The 19,787-nt window shown below is 38.6% G+C and overlaps 1 protein-coding gene across 5 annotated transcripts in view; it reads right to left on the reverse strand.

The window, feature by feature from the left end:
- Positions 1 to 19,787, reverse strand: part of TTC39B (tetratricopeptide repeat domain 39B) — a 130,612-nt gene that overhangs the window by 50,444 nt on the left and 60,381 nt on the right. For 4 of the 5 annotated variants that reach the window (XM_038552432.1, XM_038552428.1, XM_038552430.1 and 1 more), the window contains 2 exons: positions 4,805 to 4,900; positions 391 to 501 (listed from right to left, as the gene is read on the reverse strand). In XM_038552432.1, the coding sequence (XP_038408360.1) occupies positions 391 to 501; positions 4,805 to 4,900 (207 nt within the window). The remainder of the gene's footprint in view (positions 1 to 390; positions 502 to 4,804; positions 4,901 to 19,787) is intronic. The other variant, XM_038552431.1, reaches the window with a different exon arrangement.

Here is a 19,787-nt window from a genome sequence, read left to right on the forward strand (position 1 = left end):
GGAATGGAGCCTGCTTCTCCCTCCTCCTGTGTCTCTGCCTCTCTCTCTCTCTCTCTCTCTCTATGTCTATCATAAATAAATAAATCTTTAAAAAAAATATATTTCACTGAAGAAAGCAAAATGAAGCTCTACAAAACTACCTGACAATATTTGAACACACATAGAAATTAAAATATGACAAAGAATCAGAAACTTTCTACTGATTAAATTTGAAAAGACAGATTTCTTAGCTGGATATTAAAACTGACCAGCAGTAGGGGGTCTCAAATTAGCTTAGTAATATTCAGATGGAAATGCAGATAAATTAATTGACAAGTATGACATCAAAGAAAGAATCCCCAGGAACATCTGAAAAAAAATATTTTACCCAAAAGAAATAAAGTTAATTACCATGGTCGAAGCAATTCTAAGGCATCTGTAAATTTGTTACTTAGAAATAAGTTCAATGCCACTGCACATTCTTCTAGGCCACACTTGAGATCCACCTTGTTTGATGTTGACCTAAAGACCAAGAAAAATACACAGAATTTCTATAGTTTTTACTATTATCACGTTGTTGCATAGGTGTGTTGCATGCACACTTGGGGACAGAAAGGCTGGAATTCTAACTCTACCACTTAGAACCTATAGCTTTAACCTTCTGAAGCCTGGCTTGCTCATATGTAAAATGGGACCATCACCACCACCTACTTCATGAAGCTGTTGTGAGGATGGAATAAACTGACGAATAAGGCTCATAGCAGTCACAAAGCCCACAAGCGTGGAAACCACCTTTACTCATAGAGGAGAAGTGTTTCAGTTTTATTACGTAGGGAGGGAAAATGTGCTTTAGTGGAAAATTATGCATTACTGTCTTACCTGTAGAAGAGACCCCTTCGGATTGCTTTTTAATTCTATGGGACCTGCCTTGCAACTCTGTAAATTGTACTTTCTTTTTTAATTGGAGCATAGTAGACACACAATTAGTTTCAGGTATACAACATGGTGGGTGATTCAACTTATCTAGTTTGGCTATACTCACCACAAATGTGGCTACCATCGCCATACAACACTATTATAACATCAGGAACTATATTCCCTATGCTGTGCCTTTTATTCCCATGACTTATTTATTGTGTAAGTGGAAGCCTGAATCTCCCTTCTTCATCCATTTTGCCCATCTACCCACCCCCTGCCCTCTAGCAACCATCAGTTTGTTTTCTATATTTAAAGGTCTGATTCTGCGTTTTGTTTATTCATTTGTTTTGTGTTTTAGATTCCACACATAAGTGAAATCACATGGTATTTGTCTCTCTTAGTCTGACTTATTTCACCTAACATAATACCCTTTAGATCCGTCTTTGCTGTTTGTTGCAAATGGCAAAATCTCATCCTTTTTTCATGGCTGAGTGATATTCCATTGTACATATACACCACATCTTCTTTATCCAGTTATCTGTGGATGGACACTTGGGTGTTGATATCTTCCATATCTTGGCTATCTTAAACAATGTGCAATAAACATGGGGTGCATACATCTTTTTGAATTAGTGTTTTCATTTTCTTTGTGTAATTACCTAGTAGTGAAAATGGATCATAGGGCCTTCCTATGTCTACTTTTTCAGGAACTTCCACTGTTTTCCACAGGAGCTGTGCCAGTTTACATTTCCAACAATAAAGCACCAGGGTTCCATTTTCTCCACATCCTCACCAACATTTGTTATGTCTTGTCTTTTTTTTTTTTTTAATTTTAGGCATTCTGACAGGTATAATTGATATCTCTGTGGTTTTGATTTGCATTTCTCTGATGATTAGTGATGTTGAGCATCTTTTCATGTATCTGTTGGCCATCTGTAAGTCTTTTTGGAAAAATGTCTATGCAGATCCTCCAACCATTTTTTAATCAGTTTGTCTTTTTAGTGTTAAATTGCAACTTTGTAAATTGTAACTGATAGCAATGCAAAATAATTGTTGTCTATAGACATGTAAATTTTATCTAGACTAGCAGAGGTTCAATTACCTCTTTTCCTTCACTATACAAGAAGCTAGTTTTGCTGACTTTGGACATTAATTTCAACATGCTTTTACTCCATATAAATTTGTGCTGTTTCAATTTCTCCTTTGAGTTTATTATAACATCTGCTTAGTTCATGAGTTAAGTAAAATCTTGAACATGTGTTTCATTTTTACATCTGTATAATCATTATGATTTTACCCTTAATTAAAAATTATGTTATTTATGATTGATGGAAATTTTGCTCTTTAAAATTAGGGCCCGGGCAGCCCCAGTGGCGCAGCGGTTTAGCGCCGCCTGCAGCCCGGGGTGTGATCCTGGAGACCCGGGTTCGAGTCCCACGTTGGGCTCCTTGCATGGAGCCTGCTTCTCCCTCTGCCTGTGTCTCTGCCTCTCTCTCTCTCTCTGAATGAATAAATCTATTTTTAAAAAAATAAATAAATAAAATAAAATAAAATTAGGGCCCTCAGGATGCCTTGGTGACTCAGTCGGCAAAAGTCTTGAGTCTTGATTTCAGCTCGGGTCATGATTTCAGAGTTGTGAGATGGAATCCTGTGTCAGGCTCATGTCCAGCGTGGAGCCTACTTAAGATTCTCTCTCCCGGGGGCACCTGGATGGCTCAGTGATTGAGGGTCTGCCTACAGCACAGGGCGTGATCCTGGGGTCCTGCGATCAAGTCCCACATCAGGCTCCTTGTAGGGAGCTTGCTTCTCCCTCTGCCTATGTCTCTGCCTCTCTCCATGTGTCTCTTGAATAAATAAATAAAATCTTAAAAAAAAAAAAAAGATTCTCTCTCCTTCTGCCTCTGCCCCCTCCCAAAAATAAACAAATAAATAATTTAAAAAAATAAAATTAGAGCCTTCTCCAAAATGTTTTGGATAATTTTTTTTTTTTTTAAGTAGGCTCCACACCTAGCATGAAGCCCAACACAGGGCTTGAACTCAGGACCCTGAGATCAAGACCTGAGCTGAGATCAAATGTTCTATCCTTAATGGACTAAGCCCCCCAGGCATTCCTATATAACAACTTTTAATAGGAAAATATTTCAGTAAGTAAATGAGCAGTATAATGATTTTTAAAAACTTAACATCAAATTTCCATGCCACCAGCCTCTTCAAATTCATTCCTTCAAAAATAAAAACAAAACCCCACTTCAGTTACTCCTCTACCAGAAATGGGTTCTGATGATTTTGCCCAACTGCAGGCTAATATAAGTGCTTTGAACACATTTAAGGTAGGCAAAGCTAAGCTCTGATGTTTGATAGGTTAGATGTATTAAATGCATTTTCAACTTATGATGGGCTCATTTAGGATGTAAGCCCACTGTAAACCAAGGAAGATCTATAAATGTTGATGCAGTAGTTACCTAGGAAACTATCAGATGAGTTAGAGGTCAGTCAACCCTGAGAGAGAGACTCATATTTCTAAAGAAAGCTCAGATTTCCATGAGCAGAGACATATGGTGTGTCATCGTAATGTGAAAAATAAATGCCTTAAAAACCTTAGGAGTTATTTTCAACTTCATCTTCATTCAATCCTCAAATAATTGCACCCCTTCCTTGTACTGTGAGAGCTGAGTCCTAAGACTTATTGCCAAGCCCATGAGTGTTATGAACACACTCACAAGTAGCTAAAATTTCAAATGCAAAATCTAAATGCTAAAGATCCGTATAACATAAAGTTTAATAAACTTATAAGGATAGATAAAAAGCCCTTTCTCATGGTACTAAAACATAGCTTTTACAGAGTTGCCTTTAATAACTATAAAGGAACAACCTACATGTTCAAAAATAAATAACTCATAATATTAATTCTAGAATGGGCAGGAAAAGAACATTACTTAGCAACTGTGATATTATAAAAAAATATTAATGGAAAGGAAAAATACCATGATATATTGACTTTTAAAAAGCAGGTACAAAAAAAGGATGGAGGAGCAGGGCAAAAAATAATAAAATTTTTAAAAAGCAGGTTACTAAATTGTATATTTAACATAATCCCATTTAAAAAAAATTGGTTCTATATAGAGAGAGAGAAAAAGAAAGGATACACACCCCAAAAAAAAAAAAAAAAAAGGTGACAGTGATGGTAACATACATTTTTATCTCTCTTCTGTGCTTTTCTATTATTTCCTAAATTTTCTACCATCAATGTTTCGTAAAATGCTCTTTAAGCCAAAATTACAAGAAGAATGTAGGTAGAAAAATAATCTTACTACAACATTCAGTGAAAAACCCTATGGCTACATCCATATCAGGTAGAAGCACATGCCCAGGAAAAAGACTAGAATGAATATAGTTTAAGAAGTCATATTTAGGGGTATTTGGGTGGCTCATCAGTTATGCATCTGTCTTCAGCTCGGGTTATGATCTTGGGGTCCCCAAAAGTTTGCTTCTCCCTCTGCCTCTGCCCCCTGCTCCTGCTCTCTCAAATAAATAAATAAAATCTTTAAAAAAAAAAAAAAGTGGTCATATGTATGGTGGATGTTCCTCCTTTCTTCCACTGTCACTAATGCTTGGCAATGTGGTTATATTATCTTATAAACAAAATTAATGATTTAAAAAATTTTAAGATAAAAGACTCAAAAAGAGAGTTGTACCCCACATGTTGAATTTAGTTTTGTTTCTTTTTATGTAATTGCACCACCCATTCACAGAGACCCTTAGGAGCTCTTTGTCTCCTTCCCTAATTTGTAAAATGCACACTACACCTCCCTATTTCAGTAGTCAGTAACATCAATATTACAATTCACCAAAGGGCTGGAGTGGCTCTCCCCTGATGTCCCTAAAACATCTGCACCTTCTTCCTGACCTGCTCACATTAGACGATCCGAGCCGTCCAGAGGCCAGTTTGGTATCAAATGATGCAAAGGGACGGCTGCTTGTTGCCATATCTGTGCGAGAAAACCTATTAATTAATTAAAAAAAAAAAAAACAGAATGAGATTTTTATTTCTTTGTCTTACAGGAAAAGTCCACATAAATTCAAGTATACAACATAAATCCTTCAATTATTTAGTACATCTCACCTCTATGTCTAATCAATTTTAAAAATCAAGTAACAAAAATCTATCTCCTTGTACATGGTGAACATTTCTGAAATACAGACCAATAAAATAAACTTATTTTTTTATTCTAGTATACAAAAAGAAATTAACTGAAATCACCTCAAAGTTCTCCACACAAAGACAACATTGTATCCTGTATATAAATATCCTTCCAGTTCTTTTCCCAAGTAAATTTATACATATATTTCTATATTTTGTTAACATGAAATAATATGAAGAAAAAAGTTTTCCCTGACCCTTTTAGAGTCCCTGGCTGGGTCTGAAAATAAAATGCACAAAGATTAACAGGAATAAAGCATCTGAATTTTATTGAATTCATCCTGTCCACAGGAGCCTTCACAAGAGAATGAAGACTCCCCAAGAATCAGGAAGCTTTTATATTTGTGAAGAATTGGCAAGACAAAGGGGTTGGGGCTCCAGGTAGTTAGCGATGAAGAAGTAACTAGGAAATTAAGGGTTAGCTTAAAAAGGTTTGCAAATTCTCTAAATTGGTACAAATGCCTTTCTCCAGTAAAAGGATAATTTATTTCCTGCCTTTAAGGTAAAAAAGCGAAAGCTTTTCCAGTGTTTACTGCTTCTTGATTGCCTTCAGCTCAAAATGATTTTTAGGTCAAATCACGGGGTGACATATTCTATTTTCCTTCATTATATGTTTAATTTTTCCTGAATCTTTTCTTCTTGACAAATAGAGTTTTTAATCATAGTTAGTATAACATAATTTGTTACCCGCCCCTTATTTTGGGACTTGTAAAATGCTCCCTATGTTTTGCAATTACAAACAATATTGTTACAAGTTCTTTACTCACTTGCCTGATTATTTCCTGAGGATAAATTCTTGAGATAAAGCGCATATATTTTGCAAGGTATATTCTTTTTAATACATTTGATACATAATATCGTGGGAAGCATACACCACAGAGTGCTAAAGTAACAGAGGAGGTGGAGACTGATCCGGTTTGCAGACTCAGGCCTTTTTACTGACCGAGAGCTCCCTCCACTACATAAGGAGGCAGGTCCATGCAAGAGAAGAAAACTCACAAGGTAAGAATAAGCCCCGCCTTGTATTGTGATAGAATCACCAACCTCTTGCGTCCCTTCACCTTAACTGTACACAAGTCATGTAAAGAAAAGGGTTATTGATTTTCCCTTTAGTGATGCTTTTTTTTAAATTCGAAGATATGCAATGCCCTCAATTAAGTGAAGTTTGATTATATACATACCTCTCAGATTTCCCAATACCCTATAATATTTCAGATTCAACATTCATCTTGTCTTGAATATATCAAGTTCCCTAACTTTTATGCATCAGGTTAGGAGGAAATCAAGGTTCTCTCACAAAGGTGGTAGGGTGTGGGGTGGTGAGAGAGAAGAAAACTCCATACATAGTACGAAATGTAGTTTATGGCAGGTTGTTTTCTGTCACAAGACCATTTTTACCAGGAGAATAGAGGAAACACCCAGCACTTACACAAACCAGGCTCTAGAGCAGCGATGGTAACCTCTGCTCAGGAGCAAAGAAGAAAAATATCTACTCACAAGGCCATCTACCCATTTGGACCATTCTGACCCACATGTTCTATTACAGATTCAGTTATAAGTGCTAGAAAAACATGGTCTCTGAAATTACTGTAAAAATGACTCGTTTCTCATTTGCCTTCAGCTTTAGTTACAAAATTATCCCGATATTGAAATTTTTATGTAATCAAAACCAATCACTTTCCTTTAGCATTTCTGATTATGAGGTCATACTTGGAAAAATTTTTGCTCTACCAAGATTGTATAATACAAGTTTACCAATGCTGTTACTTTTTGACATTCAATTTGTTAATCTAGTTATAATTTGAATATATGATACAAGAGAGTGCTGCATATTTTTTCTTCCTCTTTTACTATTTTTCCCCAATATTTTTTTAAATTCTTAAGCGTTTATTATAAACTAGTTTCACAGCCTACAAGGAAGTAAAAGTAAAATGCACAGCCTGACGGGAAACAGGCAGGGAGATGAGGAGGGCCAAGATGAGTCTAGGGCCTTGGTGGGCCCATTGGGGGGGGGGGGGACGACATACTGCATCCCCAGGAGGGGCATGCCCATCAGAGTTCCTCATCCAGGAGGGATCCCCATCGGGGGTCCCCATGGGAAGCCTCATGCCAGGTGGTGGGCCCATCGTGCCTGGAGGGGGTGTCCCTTGGCCAGTAGGTGGGGAGGACCCCCACGGCCGAACAGGTACTGGGCCGGAGCCCCAGCAATGCTGGCAGTGGCAGCAGCTACAGCGACAGCCACAGTGCCTCCTCCCTGTGGGGTCATCACCTGCTGGAATGGCCCACCAACTCCTCAGACAGGCCCTGCAAGCCCGGCAGGAGTCTAGGGCATTGGAACACCAGCTGGAATTCCTCTACCAGCAGCCCTGCCAATCCCTGGGCTCCCGGCAGCTCCAGCAAGTGGCACTCAGGCAATGCCAGTATCTTTGGGAGGAGGTCCATCTACTGTCACTGAGACCAGGTTCTCCCCACAAAGCAGCACCAGACCGAGGACTCACTTCTCTTTTCTTTCTGCTTGTTTTGAGTTCTTTGGCTTGATCTTCCTGAACCTATCACAGTCACAGAGGACCAAATTTATATCATTGTCAAAAGCCTTGAAGGTGCCAATGAAGATCCGGCCGTCTTGTAGGATGCACCTCCATCCTGTAGTCGATGTGCTGCAGCATCTTGCTGTTATTGCCCGTAGTCATGGTGGTGGTTCTGATGGCTCCGATTCCTGCCAGATTGCCCTCGTTAGAGGCCTAGACACCTGCCACTAGTCTGCTTCCTGCGGCCCTCCTCAAGATAACTTTTAAAAGATCACATATTTTCCCCAGTGATTTGACACACAAGAGATATAAAATGCTAAAATTCGGGACACCTAGGTGGCTCAGTGGTTGAGTGTCTGCCTTTGGCTCTTGTCGTGATCTTGAGGTCCCGGGATCGAGTCCTGCATCGGGCTTCCTGCAGGGAGCCTACTTCTCCCTCTGCCTATGTCCCTACCTCTCTCTGTGTGTCTCTTGTGAATAAATAAATAAAATCTTAAAAAGAAAATAAAAAGGAATTTCTAAAACAATAAAATAAAATTTTTTAAATAAATAAAATGCTAAAAATTTATTAAATTCTGCTAAAACAAAGTCTGCTATGCCAGGTAAATGTTGCATGTTTCAAAGCTACAATTATAGTACCTTTACCAGCCTTGAATTTAGCAGAATTTCAGAATTGTTAATAAAATGATGTTAGATTTTATTCACATTTTCAGAAACATAAAAGTTTAGATTAGATCCTTCTAGCCCTTTATGCTTTTATGTACATGTCCATAAAGTCCCAGAAATTCTATAGTATTTTTTTTAATGTTTTATTTATTTATTCATTAGGGACAAAGAGAGAGAGAGGCAGAGACACAGGCAGAGGGAGAAGCAGGGTCCATGCAGGGAGCCTGACGTGGGACTCAATCCTGGGACTTGATCCTGGGACTCCAGGATCACGCCCTGGGCTGAAGGCAGCACTAAACCACTGAGCCAATTCTATAGTATTTTAAAATGTATATTAATATCATAGTAAGTACATCAGTCTATGAACTGATTTTTTTATTCAACAGTATTTTTTGATATAGATGTAATTCACTCAGACTACATAATATTTCATCAAGAATCTATTTTCTTCTTTTTTTATGATACATGTTTCAAATACAAAGTGAAAATGACAGGTATATATCTGGAATCCATTTTTGTATACAGTGAGAGCTAAATGTAATTGTTTCCCAGATGAATATGCAATTATCCCAACACCAGTGAATAATTCATCCTTCAGCTACTCCACAGATTGGAAGTAACACAAAGAGAAGAGCCCATGTCCTTTCAATGCCATCTTGGAGCATTAATGGGCCCACCAAGGAATATTTCATTCCGTAGGAATATACCTTTCTTTTTTTTTTTTTAATTTTTATTTATTTATTTATGATAGTCCCACAGTGAGAGAGAGAGAGGCAGAGACATAGGCAGAGGGAGAAGCAGGCTCCATGCACCGGGAGCCCGATGTGGGATTCGATCCCGGGTCTCCAGGATCGCGCCCCAGGGCAAAGGCAGGCGCCAAACCGCTGCGCCACCCAGGGATCCCGGAATATACCTTTCTTCGATTTACTATCTACTACTGATTAAGGTTCACATTATGTAAAATAATATGTAACTTGTAGATTTCTTTTCGTCTGGTAATTATACAAATACTGCCTTATAGGAGATTAACAAGTTTTGCATATAAAAATCTTACTCCAACATTCTTCAGTTGCCCAAATGCTCCTAGAACCAGTCTTACCATCTTGCTAATTTCCTCATCGATAAATAAATCTCTGATGTTAAAAAGAAAACCACAAGCCTAAATGATGTCACTAAGGCTGAGTCCCAACCTGGGGCTTAATAACCAATCTAATTCTAGTTTCAACCTTCCCCCAAGGAAGATGAGGTCATCTGCATGATAAGACCTGCTGCTCTTCCTCCTAAGGGAAAGCTACCTCGCCTGAAAGGATCCTTTTCTTCTGCTAACAACTTCCTTGCCCCACCTTTCTTCTTATAAAAAGCTTCCATTTAGTACAACCCCTCAGAGCTCCCTCTACTTGCTAGGTGGCATGCTGCCTAATTCATGAATTGTTTAATAAAGCCAATTAGATCTTCAAATTTACAAGGCTGAAATTTGTTTTTTAACACTCTACTTACAATACTACATTTTCACGTTTATACACATTTATTCAGGTTTTATCTTATTTCCTTCAATAAACGTTCCTAATATATGGAACACTGCACTGAGGTTCAGATATCCTCCATGCTAAAAATGCTCCTCAGATTGCTTCACTTTTAGAATCTGTACCACCAAAGTAAGCACAATTATTAAAAATTTAACTGAATAGAATGACTTGATTGTTCTACTTCTGAGCTTATATAACCTAGATGTTAAATTCAGAAGTAAGAAGAAATGTATTTTCAGCTAGTGAAAAATACTGTTATTGAGTTGATGGAGGCTAAGAAAAACATACATCATATTTCAATTACAGGTATCAGTATGTTGAAAAATTGGTTCTTCTTTTGCCCCGATTTAATGATTTATTTTAAACATTTAAACAGTTTTATTGATAAATAATTTTATTTTAAGCTATATAATTCACTCATTTAAAGTATACAATCAAGGGCTGATTAGTATATTCTTAGAGGTACACAACTATCATCACAATCTAAGATTTTATTTATGTATTTATTTATTTATTTACATATTTGAGAGAAAGAGCTGAGGGGAAGGGCAGAGGGGGAAGAAGAGAGAATCTTAAGCAGACTCCATGCTGAGCGTGGAACCCCTACACAAGGTTCAATCTAACAACCTTGAGATCATGACCTGAGCATAAGTCGAAAGTCAGTTACCTAACCAACTGAGCCATCTAGGTGCCCCTATCACCACTATCTAATTTTACAACATTTTGTCACCTAAAAGAAACCCTATATCTGGGATGCCTGAGTGGCTCAGTGGTTGAGCATCTGCCTTTGGTTCAGGGTGTGATCCCAGGATCACAGATCGACTTCCACATCCAGCGCCCCACAGGGAGCCTGCTTCTCCCTCCGCCTAGCCTATGCCTAGCCTACGTCTCTGTGTCTCTCATGAATAGATAAATAAAATCTTTTAAAAAAGAGAGAGAGAGAGAGAGAGAAAGAAAGAAAAGAAAGGAAAGAAAGGAAAGAAAGGAAGAAAGAAAGAAAGAAAGAAAGAAAGAAAGAAAGAAAGAAAGAAAGAAAGAAAGAAAGAAAGAAATCCTGTATCCATCCATTAGCATTCACTCCATATTTCCCTGTCACCTCTAGTCCCACTAATCTGCTTTCAGTATCTACAGATTTTTCCTAGTCTGGACATTTCATATTAGTGTAATTATACAATACTTGATCTTTCATGACTTGCTTTTTCACTTAGCATGTCTTCAAAAAACAAGTTGATGATGATGTATCAGTATTCTACTTTCATTGCTAAATAATATTCCATTGTATGGATAAAACACATTTTGTTTACCATTTTGTTAGTTGATGAGTACATGTTATTTCCACTTTTTGAGTACTTTTTAAAAGATTCATTTACTTTAGAGAGAGTGAGAAAGAGAAAGAGAGATGGGGGGAGGGGCAAAAGGAGAGGGAGAGAATGAGACTCTCAAGCAGACTCCCTAACTGAGCACAGAGACAGAAGAGGGGCTTGATCCCACAACCCTGAGATCATAACCTGAGTCAAAATCAAGAGTCAGATGCCAACCTTCTAAGCCACCCAGGTGCCCCCACTTTTTGGGTATTTTGAATAATGTTGCTATTAACCTTCATGTACAAGTTCTTATGTAGACATATATTTCATTTCTCTTGGGTATATACCTAGGAAGGTAATTGCTGAGTCATATGGTAAGTTTATATTTGACATTTCAAAAAGCTGACAATTTTTCCAAGTGGCTATGTGATTTTACATTCTTATCAGCAATGTAGGAGGGTTCCAATTTCTCAACATCTTGACCAGCACTTCTTCTTAGTGGGTGTGATGGTATCACACTGTGGTTCGGACTTCCATTTGCCTGATGAGTAAGGATGTTGAGCAACTGGTTCAGTAGTAGTAATGGCCATTTTTATATCTTCTTCAGAGAAACGTTAACCCAAGTTCTTTGGCCATTTTTTAAATGGGCTATTTGTCTTTTTATTATTGAGTTTCATAATGCTGCAACTAGGTAAAATCACTAGGTAAAACTATTTTCAAACGAAAATCTTATAGCTACTTTTAATACTTTCTCCTCTCATTCAAATCATAATTAGTAAAATCAATTCAAATTTAATTTCCCGGGCAGCCCGGGTGGCTCAGAGGTTTAGCGACACCTTCAGCCCAGGGTGTGATCCTGGAGGCCCAGGATTGGGTCCCACATCGGGTTCCCTGCATGGAGCCTGCTTCTCCCTCTGCCTGTGTCTCTGCCTCTCTCTCTCTCTGTCCCTCATGAGTAAATAAATAAAATCTTAAAAAAAAAAAACACACACACAAATTTAATTTCCCCAGTAAATCCAACACAACATTCTATGTTCCCTGAACAATGACATAAAAGCTAGACCATTTAAAAAAAAAGTAAATGAAATTTCAAAAATTAATAAAAAGACACTTAGTATCCTTTAAGCTTTTTCATCAAAGTTAAATCTCTCTTTTTGGGGAGAAAAGGCATGAAAGTAAACAGACCAACTGTCACACTCTGGGAGGTACCATTTATATAATCTATAGTCTGGATGGTGTCCACTGGAGTTATAAACACAAGACTCCAGTGGACACCACCACCAGGTTTCTAGGAAATCTACTGCTAAATATTGTTGACCATATGATCAGCTGTGTTTCTTACTAAAGAAAACTGTTCACCAAAACAAATTCTACCCAAAGGATGAAAATAGCCATTCTCACTTTGATCTCAGTGATCAAAGAAGAGGGAAGGTGTGGGCTGCTGCAGCTGCTATGGCTACAGAGCAAAAACAGCCCAGAAATCAACAGGTACCCCCAAATACACTGCACTGCCAACCTCAACCCTAGGTCTATCACCAGTGCTATAGAATCAAAACAAAGGAATGTCACCACTTTTTCTTCACTCAAGTCCTGTTCCTTTAGAGAGAGATCTACAAAGCTTGAAAAAAAAAAAAAAAAAAAAAAGGACAGCACCAACAAAATATATAATTATTCTATTAAGTCAGATACATGCTTAGACTTATGACAAAGCCTTCCTCAACCAAAACTATAAACTTTCTTTCCTATCATCTGTAGAGCTTGGGTGATTTTCTATTCTTTGTGCTTTTCTATGTTTTTTCAAATCTTTTTTTTTTTTTTTTTTTTTTTTTTTTTTTTTTTTTTTTTTTTTGTTTGTTTTTTCAAATCTTAAAAAATGATCGTGCACTATTTTTAGTAATTAGGGAAAAATATATATTTTGAGCAACTGAAGTTCAAATTCATGAAGGGAGTATTCAAATATTAATTTAAGGAAACACCCTCTGATTACCCCCTCTTCCACCACACACACAGCTTACAATAGTTCCCTGGAATCGTGCAAGAACAGTGTATTATTTTTAGTCCTTTCCATGTGAGGAAGTTAGAATACATCACTACATAATGCGTTTCTAATGTAATTTTAGACCTTTTCGAACTCTTCCAAATTTTCACTACTTTGAAAAAGGCAATATTTAAATGCTGTAGTTGCTCTAATTTTATCTTTTCTGTTTCTTACACTGACAACAAACTTCAAAGCTATTTTAAGTTTTGAACTTAAAATACCTGTAATAATATAATCCTGAATTGTTTTCAAACTTGTTATCTTATATATACATTTATGATCACAACCTGATTTTTAATATATCTACTTATTTGCTGAAAATAGGTTTATTCCTTTATTGAAAGGAATTGGCTCCCACAGGTGGAAACCAGTAGACACTATCATGAGTTCTTGATACCAGCCCCATTTCCATCTTTGGGGGATCTGAAAAATGCAGTACACAGGGCCCTTGTGCATGTCCAGCAAGCTATATGCCAAGTATTTCCTTAGCTTTATATGAAAGATGGAAAGTGGGATGCCCAGGTGGCTCAGTGGTTGAGTATCTGTCTTTGGCTCAGGTCATGGTCCCAAGGTCCTGGGATCAAGTTCTATATTGGGCTGCCACGAGGAGCCTGCTTCTCCCTCTGCCTATGTCTCTGCCTCTCGTGAATAAAAATAAAATCTTTTAAAAAAAAAAGAAAGATGGAAAGTGAAGGTCCATTAAAATAAACGGATTCACTGGAAAGGTACTTCCTTTTACCCTAATTCTACATTGTAATTAGAAATTGGGATTAACGGGCACCTGGGTGGCTCAGTCGGTTAAGCGTTCTGCCTTGGGCTCACGTCATGATCCAGGAATCCCATGTGGGAGCCTGCTCGGTGGGGAACCTGCTTCTCCCTCTCCTCCTCGCTCATGCTCCCTCACTACCTCTCTCTCTCTCTCTCAAATAAATAAATAAAATCTTAAAAAACAAAAAGGAAAAAATTAGGATTAAAATTTAAAAAGGTAACCAACTCTGCAAAAGTAAATAAATAAAACTGGAAAAGGTAGCAAGGGATGGACTACAATCTAAAAAAGTAATCCACTAAATGAAAGGGTTAATTTAGTAAATTAAATTTTAATTTTCACTCACAAACATCTAGGAGCACCGTACTGTAGCCACTATTAGGAGTTAGACACATAAAGCCATACAATTTATGATCTCAAAGATGATATCTGAGACTAAATTATAGATTTTAAATAACTTACAACTGTTTACTACAATGTTGCTAAGTCACATCTTTTTTTTTTTTTAAGATTTTATTTATTTATTCATGAGTGACACAAAGAGAGAGGCAGAGACATAGGCAGAGAGAAAAGCAGGCTTCCCTCAGGGAGCCCGATGTGGGACTCGATCCCAGGACCCCAGGATCACGACCTGAGCTGAAGGCAGATGCTCAACCACTGAGCCACCCAGGTGCCCCACACATCTTTTTTTTTTTTCTATTTATTTGTGAGAGCAAGCAAGAGACCACGAGTAGGGGTAGGAGGGGCTGTGGAAGAGGGAGAAGCAGACTTCCCTCTGAGCAGAGAGCCTGATGTGGGGCTCGATCCTAGGACTCTAGGATCATGACACGAGCCCAAGGCAGACTCTTAACTGACTGAAACACCCAGGTGCCGCAAGTCACATCTTTTTTTTATCCTGCTTATAAGTTTGTAAATTTGGATCAAAAGTCCAACTGGGGCACCTGTGTGGCTCAGTTGGTTGAACATACAACTCTTGATTTCTGCTCAGGTCATGATCTCAGGGTCCTGGGATGGAGGCCCTGTAGAGCTCCATGCTCAATGTGGAGTCTGCTTGAGGATTCTCTCTCCCTCTGCCTCTGTCCCTGCTCTCCTTCATGTGCACATGTTCTCTTTCTCTAAAATCAATAAATAAATCTTAAAAAGTAAAAAAATCCAGCCAAAGCTTGCATGCCTGTTAGCAAGCAGTACACCAAGCATTCTCCAGGCAGACCTGCCATGCAAGCTGGAGACACTGACTGCCTGAATAAACAGGCAAAGGAACAAATGGAGGTCAGCAGTACTCCCATCTGCTCCCAACAACCACACCTGATCTGAGAACCACGCTGTTCTAAGAGCACCAACAACTCGATATGCAACTAGGAGCCAACAACAAGAGCCGAAAAGGACTCAAAGCCAGTTCAGCAGAAGGAAGTGTTCGAGACAGCAGAGAAACTAAGGAAAAAGGAGAGTTAGAGGAAAGTAGAGAAAAGGAAAGAACAAATATTCCCTCCCTTCCTCATTTGGGGAAGGTTCTAATGCCCTCTCCAGACCACTTTCTCTAGACAGCATCCTACTCCCAAATGACTCAAAAAAACATAAAATAATGTGTATACAGAGAAAGAATAAGAAAACAAATGTGACAAAATGTTAAAAATGGATTAGAGATATACAAAAGTTCTATTATTCTTATACCCTTTGGCTAAGTTTGAAATTATTGCAAAATAAGAATGTTTTTAAAAGACAACTTAGATGACCCTGGAGCAAAGGGCAAAGAGAGGTCAAATGAGAGCAGCCACAGACCTCAGGCACCCATTGACCAGCCAGTGCCAATGGAGAATGCCAAGCCCTTGGGGTCACGGGCACATCAACAGATCCAGCCATCGAAAGTGCTTTGGTGGCAGAGACAGTAGGACAGAAGTTAATGCAAAAACAAGTAGATGAGGCTGTCAACCAGAAGGCAATTCCCAGAGGAGGGCTCCATCTCCTTGGAACTTTTTCCAGCACCTACGTGCTGTTGGAAGGAGGGTTGGGGTGACCTTTGAGAAGGAAAATGTAGGCCTGATACAGAGTTTAAATTTTTACTTGACTGGGCACTTACCCTTCCCACGAAAACCTGCGTCACTCCAAGAGAGACTATTTGAAATGTAAACAGATGATATGATCATTTATTGACCACTTAATGTTTTCTTCTGTCATCTTTGGGGATGAGAGTTCCAGAGCAAAGTGAGAACAGTTGAAAAGAACAGAACCTCATTTTCACATAAAACATAAAGCATGACTCAAAACCTTCTCAGTAAGAAAATCAACAGCAGGACTTGCTGTATCTTCAGAAAAAAAAAAAAAAAAGAAAGAAAGAAAAAAAAGAAACTACCCTAACAGATGCTGTTTTTCTTGCCCACAGACACAGCAAATCAGACAGCACTGGAAACTAAAACCAAAGCCTGTATCTTCTCAAATTCTTTCCTTAAGCAAAGCAAATTGTACTTCTTCACGTTATTTAAAACAAACAACAATGGAATGTCAGATGGGCAAGAGATAGAGGCAGCTCTTATTTCGTTTTGCCGGTTTTTAATCTAAAAAAAAAAAAAATCCTTTCCCTATTGAAGGGCTTTCCTATTTCCAACACAAAGCTTGTACCTGTTCTACTCATCACCCTTTCTCACTGCCCTATCTGTAGTATGATGTCGGAGAATGCATGGTGGCACACAAAGCAGAAGGCTGGGTTTCCATCCCAGGTGTGCCTGTCACTTGCAAGCAGTGACACATCAGACCATTCACTCACTGCTGGGGATCTCAGTGTCCCCATGCACACAAACAGAGAAGGGATACAAATCATAGAAAGCAGAAAGTTGGTTGCCAGGGGGTGGGGAGAGAGGGCAGTGGGGAGTTATTGCTGAATGAGTCCAGAGTTTCCACTTTCCCAGATGAAAGAGTTCTGGAGACAGACGGTGGTGATGGTTGCACAACAATGTGAATGTACTTAATGCTGCTAAAACGTATGCTGAAAAGTGGTGAAGGTGGTAACTTTCATGTTAGGTGTATTTTATCACAATAGAAAGAAACGGGGAGGAGGGAGAAAAAAAAAGCACACACACAGACAAAGAGCCAGAGGACAGGTAACCATACCTTCCCTGTCTACCTCACACGGAAGTTATGAGGAGGAAATGAGCTCCATTCTGTAAAATAACCTTTTTGGCTGAAGTACCACATAAATGTGGTGCTGATGTTGTTAAGAGTTAAGTGATAGGGCCCAAGGACTTCCCATTAGACAGACCACTGCATTCCTGCTATTTGGCAGCTGGGTATGGTTTCAGTTTGTCTCTCAAAATAGGAATGTAGATATTTTCAAGATGCAGAGTAAACACAGGTTTTCGGTGTCACACTACATGGGGTAGGGGCAGGGAGGGGTGATTATCATGTCTTCTAAAACATTACCAACTACAACAAAGAGTAGCCAAAAGAGGAATTTTTAAAAAGCAATGCTGAAAAAAAGTTTTCCTTACATTTGGCTCACCATCCATGAAGGAGAGAAAAAAAATAAAGGCTACCTGAAAGTCATTTTTTTTTTTTTTTTAAGTTACATAATGTGTTTCTCCTATCGGTTCCCTAGTCAGAATTTAAAACTCATCATAGCATGATTATCGCTTTACTTTTAGTTGTGGTAAGTAGATATGAGCTTTTTAAGGTCAGGAATTCTGTGTCCTAGCACAGAGATGCTCAATGAGTTTTTGATGAATAAATGACATTGTATTTTTGCTTAAAGATTATCCACGAGAAAGAAAAAAAAAAAAGATTATCCACGAGAGACACAGAGAGAGAGAGAAAGGCAGAAACAAGCAGAGGGAGAAGCAGGCTCCATGCAGGAAGCCTGATATAGGACTCGATCCCGGGATTCTGGGATCCTGGGGTCATGACCTGAGCCAAAGGTAGATGCTCAACCACTGAGTCACCCAGGTGCCCTGACATTTGTATTAATTCTGCATTAGTATCCTTCTGCCAAATACATTCTCAACACCTTACCTTTTATATCTTGTATGTAGATGGAAAATACTCATGATTATGTTATCATGGGAGTCCTTCATTTATAAACAAGTAGCCCTCAGTAAATATTAGGTAAGACAAACCAGAAGGGGATGCATATAAGTACTCAAGTAATTAAAGTTTAATTTTCTTTAGCTCCTCAACGTGTGGCTGTTTTCAGAGTGTGCTATGATAGCACAGTCTATGATAGCAAGCAGGCACACAGAGTGGTTTTGCTATACAAGGATGCTATTGCTTTAAAAACAAAGAAACAAAAACCCCTAAGCTAACATTAAGGAGGGGGTAATGGCACATAAATGCTATATATTCAGACTCGGTTTGCTGGAGCACAGAAAGGCTCAAATTCTGGCCCGTCCAGTGCTCAAGAAGACAATGGGTATATAATCCCAAAGCACAAAAGAAATTCGAGTCTTGTTCCCATACTTCCCTGTTTCCTAAAATACAGTCAGTCATCTATAAGGACTTGAAATAAGATATTCTATAATCCGCTGATAGAAAAACAATCACCAACAAAGAAATCCATTCATACTACTCACATGGTCACTAAAGACTTTCCACACCTGTGGACTGATGAAATATCAAAAGTAAAGTAAATCATGCAAGAAATTCGTACCAAACTCATATCCACATAATCTGCCCCTATATGCAGTCTGCCCTTTTAAAATGAGCCAGGGGTGCCTGGCTGTCTCAGTCAGAGGAGCGTGTGATTCTTAATCTTGGGGTTGTGAGTTCGAGCCCCACGCTGGACTACTTAAAAAATAAAATAATTAAGATGAGCCAAAGACATCAGCGTAAATGTGGTATAAAAAAGTGGAAAGCATGGGGTGCCTGGGTGGCTCAGTTGGTTGAGCGTCTGACTCTTGATTCCGGCTCAGGTCATGATCTCAGAGTCATAGAATCAAACCTGGTAGAGGGGAATTTCATGCTCTCACAGAGTCTGCTTGTCCCTCCCCTCACCCCTCTAGTAAATAAGTAAATAAAAATTTTTTTAAAAGTGGAAAGCAAGTACAAAAGGTTAGGAAGATCTCTGGGCATAAGCACCCCCCCCAAAAAAATCATTTTTCATGACACATGTATCCAGGAGTACACTGTAGCTTTATTTAAAAAAAAAAAAAAAAAAAATGACCAGAGGGCTGCCTATATCCCAAACAATCTATAGCCAATGGACATAATACAACAGCTTTTCAAGGGGTACTTCATCTTTTTCATCTATTATAAGAAAGACCAATTAGCACACTTTTCATTGAAAATGCAAAGACTGACCATGGGTACTGGGACTCAGACATTTTTAAAGAATCCTAGTTCATTTCTTCCCCACTAAGATATGAAAATCTTAGTGGATGACACAGCAAAAAGAGAAACCACAGAGCCTCAAAATCCCCTACTTCATGACAGGCTTCAAGCTTTCTACTAATCAAATGAGAAGTTTGACACACACAAAAAAGGGAGAGGGGACATTAAAAAGTATACATTTAGTGGGTTATTTCCTATAAGTTTGTTTATAAGTCACTGCATTGGGAATCAAACAGATTTTCTTTACAAGTAATGACTAACATTTCTCTATTTCTGTGCATAAACATACATACATACATAGGTACATATATATACACATATATTAAATTCTCAGCCTCAGCTATAAAAGCCTAGTAAGGGACAGCCCAGGTGGCTCAGCGGTTTAGCGCCACCTTCAGCCCAGGGCGTGATCTTGGAGACCCAGGATGGAGTCCCACGTGGCGCTCCCTGCATGGAGCCTGCTTCTCCCTCTGCCTGTCTCTCTCTCTCTCTACTCTCTGTGTCTCTCATGAATAAATAAATAATCTTAAAAAAAAAAAAAAAGCCTA

This window comes from Canis lupus, chromosome 11 (assembly GCF_011100685.1).
Source record: "Canis lupus familiaris isolate Mischka breed German Shepherd chromosome 11, alternate assembly UU_Cfam_GSD_1.0, whole genome shotgun sequence".
NCBI lineage: Eukaryota > Metazoa > Chordata > Mammalia > Carnivora > Canidae > Canis > Canis lupus.